The following is a 13,017-nucleotide window of genomic DNA, read 5'->3' as shown; positions in this document are numbered from 1 at the left end:
TTGCATTTATTTTAGTGAATATCTTATTGTCTGTTGATGCAGTTCCTCTCTCCGCCCCCCCCCCCCCATCAGAGCAGGGACACTCGCCACCCCCGTATATTCATAGCGTTTAGCACACAGTGCCTAGCACATTGTAGGTTCTCAGTTAAATTTTTTTTTAAAGAAGTGAGTGAATTCTTGGGAATAAAACTTAGTTTTGGAACCAAAGCTGACTTCTTCAATAAGTGGGACTTGTATAGATTCTTATTTCTTTAACCCTAAAATGAGAAGGTATCCACAGTGCTCTGTCCATGTCACAGAACCTTGTACAGCTGACCACATTGAGAACCAGGTGAGTCCTTGGCAAATAATATTTCCATGGCATCTCCCAAAAAGAGCAAATACAGGCTCTTGTTCTAAGTTTGTCTTGTTGACATTGTAGTCAGTTAGCTAAACTGCTGATACATTGCAATATGAGCATCAACATCAGATCCGATTGACCATCTGCATTTAGAAATGTCATGTGTACCTTTGGAAGTTCTTGTTTTGTAACCAGACAGACCTTTAGGCACAGTGATGGTGGATGGTCTGCAGAAGAGAATTTGCCAGCTTTCTGCTTTTGCAGATGTGGTTGGGCATCAAGACTCAGAGTGGATAAGTACCTTGGCCAAAAGTCACAAAAGTGAGAACCAGAAGCGTTCAAGGTGTGATCCTACCGGCAGCATCAGCATCACCTGGGAACTTGTTAGAAATTCAAATTCTCATGCTCCGCCCCAGACCCCCTGAATCGGAAACTCTGAGAGAGGGGCCCAGGAAGCTGTGTTTTAACAAGATTCCAGGTGATTCTGATGCAGCTAAAGTTTGAAAACCACGGGTCTAGGCCATAGTCAGGCCTCTTACTACCAAATCACACCTCTTTCCTCTGTGCTGTGTAACCCCTAGGGAAAAACAAGGGACACTTTGATCCAGGGACAGTGGTGTTCAGGGCCTGACTTAGTTGGATATTTGGGGGCAGAACTGAGCCTAGGGCCCTGCTTATGATCCGAATTGCTTCTCCTGGTCTCCACGGGCCAGCTTCCCATCTCTCTTCCTCATGGTGGGTACCAGGCTAGGGATGCCCACCCATCTTTACCCCAGGGCTTTTGCCAGTATCAGAATCTTTTTCAGTGTGACTTGATGTGTATGTTCAAGCTTATGGTACAAAGCAGAGACTTGAATCAAGACTCAGCCTATCTCAAGGATCCCCAGGTGAGTTCTGTGCGTTGTCGATGGCAAGAATGAAAATGTGAATTGTGAGCATTAATACACGTTAATATTTTACAGTTTACTTAAAATAGTGTGACGTTCTCACCTAAAGACACTGGAGACTCAAGAGTTAATAGGAGTTCAGAAGGTGACAAGGCAATATTCTGAGAGCCTATATTAATCCTCGTTAGACAGGTCTCAGTTCTTGCTTTTGGTATTAAATCACCTACTCTTTAAAAGCAGATCGAATCTCATCGTAGATCAAATCCAAGTGCAGTGCATCAAATCTTATGTTCAAAGTTCACTTCGACTTATGCTGGTGCTTTATCAAGTGGTCCTCGAGGTGGCAGCCACTGGGCTGGCAGCTCTTAATCTTCAGGTGCCTCGTTCAGCCTGGCCCCCGGGCCTCTCTGCGCAAGTGAGCGCCTGCATGATGCTAGTTGACAATCCGATTATGCAGGAGCTCGAGGCCAGACGATTTTGTAACTTTTCTTTAAATCTTTCTAAAAAATACTTCTAAAGTGACAGAGCCAAGAAATCCACTGCCTGGGCTGTTGTGATTTAGGAGCTGGGCTTCAGCTCTTTCAGACCAAGACAAAAATGAGGTCGGCTCACACTTCAGTAATATATTCCGCTTGGTTGTATGAGCACGTGGGTTCTCAGATGTTTACTGAATGAATGATTGGGGGGAAAAGCTTAAAAGACCGGAAGAAAAACAGGGTGGTGAATAACATTGTACTGTTTTATCCCAACTCTGATTTTGCGCTGGTTCTTGTACTTGAGGGCGATTTAGGGAAACTTTGAAATTCCCATTCCTGATTTCCTGACCTCATCCATAGAGATACTGATTCTCTAGGTATGGGTTGGGAGTCAGGAATCCACATATATATATACTTTTTATTTTGAGGAAGATTGGCCCTGAGCTAATACCTGTTGCCAATCTTCCTCCTTTTTTTTTCCTTTTTGTCCCCAAAGCCCCAGTAGGTAGTTGTATGTCATAGTTGTACATCCTTCTAGTTGCTCTGTGTGGGACGCCGCCACAGCATGGCTTGATGAGCAGTGTGTAGGTCGGTGCCCAGGATCCAAACCGGCGAACCCTGGGCCGCCGAAGTGGAGCATGCGAACTTAACCACTAGGCCAACTGGGCCAGCCCCAAGGAGTCAGGAATCCATATTGTTTTCTTTTTGTGAGGAAGATCAGCCCTGAGCTCACATCTGTTGCCAGTCTTCCTCTTTTTGCTTGAGGAAGATTAGCCCTGAGCTAACATCTATGCCAGTCTTCCTCTACTTTATATGGGATGCCACCACAGCATGGCTTGATGAGTGGTGTGTATGTCTGTGCCTGGGATCCAAACCTGCGAACCCCAGGCCACTGAAGCAGCGCGTGTGAACTTAACCACTATGCCACCAGGGCGGCCCCAGGAATCCATATTTTTAACAAGCTCTCCATCTGATTCAGAAGCAGGAAGTAACTGACCCAAAGTGTAAGAAACGTTCTTTTTAGAAGACAAAACATTAACATTCTTTTTTTAAAACTATACTTTATCAGGCCGGCCCCATGGCTTAGCGGTTAAGTGCGCACACTCCGCTACTGGTGGCCCGGGTTCGGATCCCGGGCGCGCACCGATGCAGTGCTTCTCCGGCCATGCTGAGGCCGCGTCCCACATACAGCAACTAGAAGGATGTGCAGCTATGACATACAACTATCTACTGGGGCTTTGGGGAAAAAAAGGGAGGAGGATTGGCAATAGATGTTAGCTCAGAGCCGGTCTTCCTCAGCAAAAAGAGGAGGATTAGCATGGATGTTAGCTCAGGGCTGATCTTGCTCACAAAAAAAAAACCACAAAAAACTGTACTTTATCGGTTGTTTTTAAATTTAATTTATGGATTATTTTTTACTTTAAAGATGTTTTTATTTTTTATTTAGAAATGTGTGTCATACTTAATGGTTTTGCCTCTCCTGTCATGATGCCTTTCCCACCTAACAGTTTAAAAATATTCACCCATATTTTCTCATAATACTAGTAATAGAAAAAATTTATAATGTTATATAGTAATGATAATTATATATAAAGTGTGTTATTTATAATTATATACAATATCATATTATATGTTATTAAAACTAATATATCTATTATTTATTTATTTTTCCCTGTGAAGAAGATCAGCCCTGTGCTAACATCTGCCAATTCTCCTCTTTTTTGCTGAGGAAGACTGGCCCTGGGCTAACATCCGTGCCCATCTTTCTCCACTTTATATGGGACGCCATCACAGCATGGCTTACCAAGCGGTGCGTCGGTGCACCCCCGGGATCCAAACTGGAGAAACCTGGGGCGCCGCAGCAGAGCACGTGCACCTAACCGCTTGCGCCACCGGGCCAGCCCGCTATCTGTTTTTTAAAAATTTAAGTCTTTAACGTACCAGACGTTTATTTTGCTATAAGATGTAGTTTAAGAATGTGACCTATAAAATTTCTGTTTTTGAATGTTTGATTGTTTTTTTTAGCTATTTTGGAAAATGTTCCATGCACATTTAAAAAGGAGTAATATTTTTCATTGGGACATATAACTAGTTGTAAAACTTAAGACTTGTGATTATATTGTTTTGAATCTATATATTCTTATTTGTCGTTTGCATATCAGTCAAATTCTGGATGATAGAAGGATTCTAAAATCTCCCAACCTGATTCTGTTTTATTTTCTTGTATGTCTATCAGTTTGTTTTATGTATTTTTGACCCTGTGTTTTTGCATCTTTGCAGTAAAAACTTTTAATCGACACGCAATATCTTAATGGTTTAGAGGCATGGGCTGTGCAGCTGAATTGCCTGGGTTAAAATCTCGGCCCACCCATCATTTTCTCTCTGTAAGATCTTGAGCACATTGTTAACCTTTCTGTGCCTGAAGTTTTTCATCTGTAGAAAGAGGTTATGATCACATCTGCTTCCTGGGATTGCTAAGAGGTGTAAAAGAGTTAATATATGCAGCGCACAATGTGTGACACATAGAAAGTGCCCTGTAAACATTAGCAATGATTTTTATTAATGGGTTAGTTTGTGTATCTTTAAGATGGCTGAAGACTAGCGTAATGGTTCTGCTATAGGAAGGCCACATTATATTAAGTTTTTGTGTTATAGTGAGATCGAACTTATTGTAGTACCTGCCTGAATATGTTTAATAATGGATGGAGGTCTTATGTCATAGAGTGTATTTGCTCCCTGGTTGGTGATGAGCCTTAGGGCCCTCTGACAATGTAGTACCTTCTCGAGTGTGTTGGAATCTCTTTCTCTTGGTGGTTTGGGGGGCGGTGGTGGCAGTGGTGGAAGTCTCTGGTCACAGATTGAGTAGTAGGGAGCTGAGAGAAGGCCACTGCATTTCTTCAGCCATGGCCACAAATTCCATGAGTTGAGAGGATTCCAGACTTTAAAGCTTGGCTGGGGTCGATGTTGCCTGCAGATGCTGTGCCTTGGAACCTGTTGTGAGGTTTTGGTGCTAGAATCCAGCATCTTCCTCTCCAGGAAGTTTGGTTATCGTAAGAGAAATTCTGGAAGATTTATCCTTCTCTTCTAAGTCAGAAATCTAAGGGTTTTGAGTGTGAACTCGTCTGAGGTGAGGAGACCACAGTGATCAAGGTGTTACAGGCCCACCCGGGGATGCGTAGACACCCTGTCTTATGTGAGACTGGCAGCTCCAGTGAGGAAGCTTTTTGGAGAACTTTAACATGTTGATCTCTGAAGATGAGAGGGCGCGATAAATGATCAACAGATGATACTAATTTTGAAGACTTAAGGTAAATTTAGGAAAATACATCCACGGTTTGATATCCTCCCTGCCTTCACATACTGAATATGCTTAGCTTTGCTGGTTTTTCCCTGAGTTTTTATTTTCTGTAAGCCATAGATGGGAAGTTTTAGAAACGTAGAAATTCTAGATCTCAGAAGTGGTGCTAATTCGAGTGATTGTAGGCAGAAGGGAATTTGGAAGGCAGCTGAAACCTCAAGAATCAGTATGCACAGTGCTGGAAAGAACCATTCCTTCAGCTCTGTGCCTGCGTCAGTTAAGTGGCAAGGGACTCCAGTGGCGTGGAACTGTGGAGGAGGAGAGAAGTCCAAGCCTCTGCAAGAGGGTCTCTGTCTCTGCCATTTTGGTGTGTTGGTGGAGTGTGGACTGGGACTCTGGAAGAGGCAGGCAGTAAATAATCCAACCCAGAGAACGGTGTTAAGCTGAAGAACAAGGTCACTGTTGTCACTGGTCAGGACAGGGTAGAGTGTGGAAGTCTGAGCACAGGCCGTGTCCGGTGGGTTCCAGCAGTCTGGAACAGGTGCTTCTCAGAAGACGGCGTACTTGGGGAAGGTGAGGCAGATCCCAGCAGGAAGGACCACCTGCCCAAGAGGCTGCGGTCAGCTGGGAACTTGGTCCTCGTTCCTCTTTCACGTGGGGGATGGTGGGCCTGGTAGGCAGGGGGCCTCGGTGGCTCTGACCCTAGTGTCGGATGTGGAGATGAGGCTGAGCCTCACGGGGAACAGGGAGAGTCCTGACACTCTTTTGGAAAGAACAACAACATGAGTCTGGAAGATGTTCTGCTCAGTCTTCAAGGAGAGGGTGAGAACCTCACTTTCTGAGGCCCTTTATTCTTGTCATTCTAATTTTCACTTTTAAGTTTAGATGAAATGATTTAGCTTTTTGTCGGGAGCAGCCTGTCTAGCAAAGTTCCTCTTCAAAAGATTTTTTTCACTGCATTTTTTTCTCTTTGTAATTCTGTTGTAGTTTGGTTGTAACTTCTGTCTGTCAGCATTAATGAGCTTTTCTGATGCCGGCTCCCCACCCCCTCAATCCTTTCCCTATTTGTGTCTGCTCCTAGCTGGAGTTTGGCGGATGGCTGTTGGTGTGTTCCTAGGTCCTGTTTCTCTCCTCTCCCAAGGTAAAAAGTATATTTTTCAACTTTTAGATCCTAAAATTGAACCTTAATGAAACTATATCAGGCAGATGGGGATGGGAGTTAAAAGGCTACAGATGTAGACCACCCTCAGAGAGGCAAGACTTGGAAAGCGGTGATAGGTGAGGATGGCTGCTTTATGTGTGTGTGGGAGTGAGTAAGAGCATGTGCAAGGGAGTGTGAATGTGTGTACACATGTATGTCAGTGTACAGTGTGGAATGCATGAGTTACTTCAGGAGTGTGGATGTGAGTGTATGAGTGTGAGCCTGAATGTATCTGAGTGAATGTGTACAGATGTGAATGTATGAGCACACACGTGTGAGTACATGTGTGAGTGTTTGGGTATCAGTGCATGTGTGTGAGTACGTGTGTACAGATGTAAGTGTCTGAGTGTGTGTGTGCACTTGTGTGTTCTTTCTAGAGCAGTGGGGTTTGTCTGAAGGATAGTAGCAGGCAGGGGCTTGTCCTCAGCCCTTCCAAGGAAGGGGCCTGCCGTGTGCCCTGGCTCCTAGCTTTGGGGTTGGGCAAGGATGACAAGAAGAAGCTGGCCTGATAAGAATTGACATGGCTCTCTTCTGGGTTTGTTTGATTTCTCCCCTCATTCTCTCTTTTCTCTCCCCAGCACATTCTTTGGTTTGTTAACATAGGAAATAAAATATGCTCTCTCTGTATACAATTAAGTTCACCTACACATCAGTCAAGTTGTGTACTAAAGCTCAAAGACGCTAATTTAACAAGAACAAACTAGGAATCAGGTTTGTCTGATTCATTTCTCTAGAAAGGAAGACCTTTAAGAATGTTTCAGGATTTTATCTAGGAGTTTCACTTGGTTTAATGAAGCCTAATCCAGAAATACGGTTAACTTGCCTATTTAGAAGGAAAGCTATGACTTTCAGATATAGCTGCAAGCTCCGAACAGCAGTGCCTGACAGCAAGGGCCCTGCAGGAAACCAAATGTAATTTCTTTCCCCTCCGGGGGATGTGACCAAGAGAGATTGCCCTTCCTAATGCTGTATGGACAGCTCTTACCTGTATCTTAACTTTCAAAGGCCATCCTGAAAGACACTTTATATTAGTCTGTTGCAATTTTCACTCAGATATTCTCCCCTCTTCCCCCATCCAAAGATGATAGAATTTTTAGCTGTCTTTAGAAAAGGAGCAAATTATTGATGACCTTCCTTATGCACGTGATTCAAACCTGTGCTTTTGCATTTAAACTATTCTAGGAAGTAGTGGAAATGTTTTTTTCCATCTGAGGTAGGTTAGAATTAAGATGTCAGCTTGAAATAGGTTATGTGAAAAGTCATTAATGTGTCCCCATATCTTGCATAATGTGACATCAATTGGTTATTCTGTCATCCTTGTTGGGAAAAACAGCATGCAATTCATTTCTTTCTACCAGCGTCTGAATAATGTCCTTTGCAAATATACGGGTAGTTGTTTGAACAGGATGCATTTGGGAAGCTGCCTCTAGGAGAGAGGAAGGCTGACAGGTTCCCAGGAGGTAAGTTGGTAGAAGCAGTAAGGAGAAAGATGTTAAGCCCTTTCTCCATTCCAACAACAGCATATGCCTTTTTCTTGGAGCCTGTTCAGATTATCCTTCCTTTTCTGCTTCCCCCTATGTAAAGGTGGCATGTATATCAATGGAGGACGTCACAGCTCTGCCTGGGATGGGGAGGACACAGAGTGCTGTAGTTGGAGCCAAGTTTTCTTCCCTACACTTGGAAGAATTCTTGCTGTTAATGCTCCGACTTGCCAGGAGCAGTGTCTGCATAGCTACAGTCACAGTGACATTAAATGTAGGTCAGGTTGAAAACATTTACTCCTGAAGAGAAGGCATGGTCAGCACTTAGATAATTTGACCATTTGGCAGCTCAGAAATTACCCTAGTTCCTCTCTCATTGAGGGAGTTTGGTTTTTGTCCCACATAAAGGAGTAGGAGCAAATTTCAGGTAGAAGGACATGAAAATAAAAATCAAAAAAAAATTTTTTTGTGCATTTGTAAGGCTAGCTGCTGTAACAGATCTTGATCTTAGGTGCTTAATGGAACAGAAGTTTCTCATTCACGTAGCAGAGTGATGTGGGTGTTCCTTAGCAGGTGACTCTCAGGGAGTGACTTGGGAACCCAGGTTCCTTCCCTCTTGTGTCTTTGCCATACGCATTGTGGGGTTTCCAACTTGCCCTGCAGGTTGTCTCCATTCCAACGTGTGTGTGTGTGTGTGTGTGAGTGAGAGAGAGAGAGAGAGAGAGAGAATGTGTATGAGTGTGCGTGTATGTCTGTCTGTGTGTTATGGGCCAGGCCTGCATTACTTCTGCTCACATTCTGTTGACTAAAGCTCTGTCAAATGGCCACATCCTACCTGCAAGGAAAGCTGGGAATATATTCTGGCTGTCTCTCCTGAAGAGGAGGACAGGGATTTGGTGATGAGCTATTAGTTGAGGCCAGGGCTTCTCAAACTTCAGCTGCATGAGAATCACCTGGAACCTTGTTAAAATACAGCTTCCTGGGCCCCTCCCCCAGAGTTTCCAATTCAGCAGGTCTTGGGTGGGACCCAAGAATTTAGCTTTGGAACAAGCTCCCAGGTGATGTTGATACTGCTGGGCTGGGGACCACACTTGGAATAGCCCTGGTCTAGGACACATTTTGTCCGCATTTTGACTTATCCATGTTAATCATGAAAACCAGAAGTATACCTTTATTATAGTGACTGAAGAGACATGAGAGAAGGAGAGGGGTGAAGTCGTCTTGGCTAGGCCATTTGGAATATTAAAAATAATTAAAAGTGGAGGATTTCTTAGAGGAATTGGAGTTTTGGAGGATGGGCAGTCAGGTGCTAAGGAGGTGGCTGCAGCTTGCTCCGTGGGAGGGGGCATGAGTAGGGACCTCTGTTGCCAGGAAAGGAGCTTTCAGCTCCATTAACTCTGTAGGAGCAGTTAGGTTTGGAGAATAAAGTACCTAAGTAGGTACAGGAGAGGTGACATGGGGAAAGTGACGAGGGAGGACTTGTGAGAGAATCGAGAGTGTCTGGTGACTGCTGGAGGGGACCAAGCCTGGACCCTTGGACACAGACAAGCAGGACTTGGATTTTAAGTTTCGGGATATCTGTAAAACGAGGATAATATTGTCTATCTGTTAGGTTGCTGTGAGAATGAGTTAAGTTGGAGGTTTGTAAACTTTCGTTTGTGGTCCTTATAGGTTAAAAAAAAATCCTACAGTTTCATTTATTAAGTGGTTAGCTCTAAATACCTCATACAGATTTATGTCCTCACAACTCAGTAGCCATGTGAAAAAATAATAAACATAAATGGAAAGAAATATTTTATTTCTTTGTTCAGTACCGACAATTACTTATTGATGGGATGTGTGGACCTGCGGGCACTGGGCAGCTTCTCGAGCCTTGGAATCATATGGGGCGTCGCTCCCATCTTTTCCGGTCCCACATTGGTAATGGCTTTTTATCCCAGCACCTGCTGAAAACCCAGCTTTGCAAAGATAGGATGTCACTGCCAGGCATGTGGTGCAATCTAATATCGAATCTGTGACAACTCCCTGAGTTAGTATGCATGGTATCTGACCTATGTTGAGTATTGCCATGTATCCCACAAAAATGTAAAATATTTTGCAGTGCCTCAGTTCACAGTAGTGACCCAGGTGCTTTGGTGTGCAGATTGAGAACTGTGGACTTCGTTAGTTTTCCTGCCGTCATTCATTGAATGAATGTTACCAGAGTAGCAACGAAGTATCAGGCACTGTGCTGGGCACTGGGGGGAGTACAGTTCTGCCTCCAAGGAGCACAGGGTCTAGTGTGGAAACTAGACGTTGAATCAGATAATCCTCCGAATGTAGACTCCCTTGGGGGCCGGTGCCCTGAGAGCTTGTGAGAAGAGTATATGACCTGGTCAGGGGAAGCTCTTTCAAGTTGGTGTTCTTGAATTGTTCCTGAAGGCTGAGGAGTTAACATGGCAGGAAGGGGAGGGAACGGAATTCTAGGTGGAGGGAATAGCCTTCTGGGCGAGTATTTCTCAAACTGTGGTGAAGGACTTGCCTTTTTTTTCCCCCTCAATTGCATTATGGTTGATTCATGACTAGTGTGTAGCTTGTGTGTGCTATGTGTGTTGGACAACATCTGGACTGTTTGATGAGACAAACCCATTGATCTTGCGGTTGAATGTTGAAGTAAAGCCAAATTCCAGAAAAATTTCAAAAAGCTGTCCTGGACTGGTATAATTTGTGGACCATCAAAATTTGTGGACTACACTTTGAGTAACCGCTCCAGACAGGGGGAACAGCATGAGCAAAGGTCCTCTGGTGGGAGACAACTTGGTGAGGTGAGGGAGGGGAGGAAAGGCCACTGTGGGTGCAACAGAAAGTGACAAGTTGGAAAAGTTGGCAGGGGCTGTGCTGAGCCTTTAGGCCACAGGAAGCATTTAAGACTCAGATGAAGACTTTTCCATCCTGGTAGAGAGGGGGAAGTTGTCTTACCTATTCCCTAGGTGATAGATCCAGAGTATAACAGGCCAGATATTTGGCTATCAGCGTTTGTTAGAGCGATTTGGGCAACTAGCAGTCCCCTTTTTTCACCCCAAGTGCAGAGTCCAGTGGCATTGTAGCTTCCCAGAGCAGAGGGAATTCTTGTCTCTTTGTGTGAAAAAAGTTATATAGAGCGTGCCCCGGTGGTTGTGTAAGCACCTTCAGTTCCCTGACAGACGCCGCCGGGAGCTGGGGCTGCTCATGGGACCTGTGCTGCCAGCAGGAAGTCCGAGGCCCAGCTTGTTGCTACCTGGGTGTAAAACGGCCTCCCTTAGAGGCTCAGTGAGTTCCAGCTGTTCCTGTGAAGTCTTACGGAGCATGTTGTCACAGTCTGTGGCAATGCAGCTGCTATTTTTTGCCATTCTGAGGTTTACTGTGGTGTCCGCGGGCCCTAGGCGAAGTGGTGGGCATCGCACCCAATCCTGAATGGACCTGGCCCTTGCCCCACGTCCCCGTTACGAGCCCCGTCCTGACTTCTGAATCAAGTGCTCTCTCCCTGCTCAGGGCTGACACCTGTGGGGCGCCGGGGAGGGACTGTTGGTTTCCAGCTTCCTGGATTTGGAGCCTTGATGTCAACTTAAGGATTACCTTCCTTTTCCTCTTTGCTGTGAGTGAGGAATGGGCTGGGGAGAAAAATGATGCACTGTGGTTTCTCTGCGCAGGTACTTTGTGCTGGATTTTGAGGCTGGCATCCTGCAGTATTTTGTGAATGAGCAAAGCAAGCACCAGAAGCCTCGAGGAGCCCTGTCTTTATCTGGAGCCATAGTGTCCCTGAGCGATGAAGCTCCCCACATGCTGGTCGTGTACTCCGCTAATGGGGAGATGTATAAACTGAGAGGTACGTTCTGCTCACTTTCCAGACAGGTCTTGTGGGCTACGTTCATAGTTACCATGGTGATGGCTTTCTTGTTTTTTGATCTTTTGTTTATGTCACCTTTAACAATTTGCTATGTTTGAGGACTCTGTAGTGACAGATGGATGCTGCCTCTCTCACTCCTGGGATGGGGAGAGGGCCTAACGTGACGAATTGCTTGTCCTAATTAACTGAGGAATTAAGGACAAGGGAGAGGTGAGTGACTGCAAAGCCAGCTGAGCCCTAGGACTTCTGCAGATTTTTCATGTTAGCTCAGTATATATTTTCTTTGACTTTATAGTATGAATCTTCACTATCGTGCCCCTTGGGCACTTTGTGCTAAAAGGACAAAACATGCCTTTTAAGGGTCATCATGCCCTCCCTCCAAAGTTTCTCTAGAACCATCTCTTAGTAAAGGGCCCCTTCACTTGTATTAATCTCATTGTAGTGAGCCTGGTGAAGCCAACTGGTGTTGAGTTAATTTCCTCTTGTATGCTTTCTCTTCTTTGCTTCTTGAAAACTGGTGTCTGCTCAGCATCCTCATCAGTGAGGATGACTTGCGAGGGAGTCCAGCACTTGGCCATAACTGTAGGTCCTGCCACCCCCAAGGTGCATCCTTTCAGGAATGCTGGATTTGACTGTAGCAGTATAATTTGATTGCTGGATCATTCTTCCTGCATTCTGTTACAGTTGCATTGCCAGAAAAATCGTGAATTTTTTAAAATAACAAACAACAAAATCAAAAATCCAAATGCACGTTTGCATGCGTGTGTATACACCCGCACACGGAGTCAATGTTATTAAGCTCTGAGGACAGGTAGCAGGTATTAAGTATTGGGAGGTGGTTGATAATTCTGCCTTCTTACATGACATTTTTCTTTGCCCAAGTAAAGGCTAAGTACAAAGGAAAGGCCCTTTATTATTTCTCCTTGACCCTGGAGAACTGACCACGATAGGTCATCTCTGCAAAGCCAGAGCGAGGGCCTCGATTCCTCACCCCTCAGTTCAGTCTTCACTCTTCTGTCTCCAAGCTTTACTACCAAGAGGTGGAATAAGCTAAGGTTTCTTTACTATCTATATACAAATCATATTTCAGAATCTATGAAACAATCCAAAAACCTATGAAATAAAAATGCCTATAGTTGAAGAAGAAAGTTTTCCAGTTTTTAAGTAACATAGGATTCATGTTCTCTTTTGAGATTCATGCAGTGCGTGTTCCAGCTGGCTAGATTTATATGGTCCTTGGCTTCCTGTGCTGTTTATTGCTTAATAAATTGTTAGAGCAGAAATAATAGTAGGCGAAAGACTTAATGGCACTTTCCCCCCAGCTTGTGGTTTATAAAATGACACAAACCCATACAAAAGAAAAATCTAACTCATTTGACAACTGAGCCATCTCATTTTGCCTTTGAGTTGTTATTATATTCTGGATGATTAATATCCCTAGGTTTTTTGTTTTTTTTTAAGGGTAGTTT

General features: G+C 44.4%; 1 protein-coding gene across 3 annotated transcripts in view; it reads left to right on the top strand.

Moving 5' to 3' along the window:
* OSBPL10 (oxysterol binding protein like 10) overlaps nucleotides 1-13,017 on the top strand; it is a 291,962-nt gene that overhangs the window by 82,612 nt on the left and 196,333 nt on the right. For all 3 annotated transcript variants that reach the window (XM_087430665.1, XM_004419456.3, XM_087430666.1), the window contains exon 2: nucleotides 11,352-11,527. In XM_087430665.1, coding sequence (XP_087286791.1) covers nucleotides 11,352-11,527 — 176 coding nt within the window. The remainder of the gene's footprint in view (nucleotides 1-11,351; nucleotides 11,528-13,017) is intronic.

This window comes from Ceratotherium simum, chromosome 5 (genome assembly GCF_057802395.1).
Source record: "Ceratotherium simum simum isolate JZ-2026a chromosome 5, ASM5780239v1, whole genome shotgun sequence".
Lineage (NCBI taxonomy): Eukaryota > Metazoa > Chordata > Mammalia > Perissodactyla > Rhinocerotidae > Ceratotherium > Ceratotherium simum.
The sequence above is the reverse complement of the archived record's forward strand: the minus strand, read 5'-3'. Positions and strand labels throughout refer to the sequence as shown.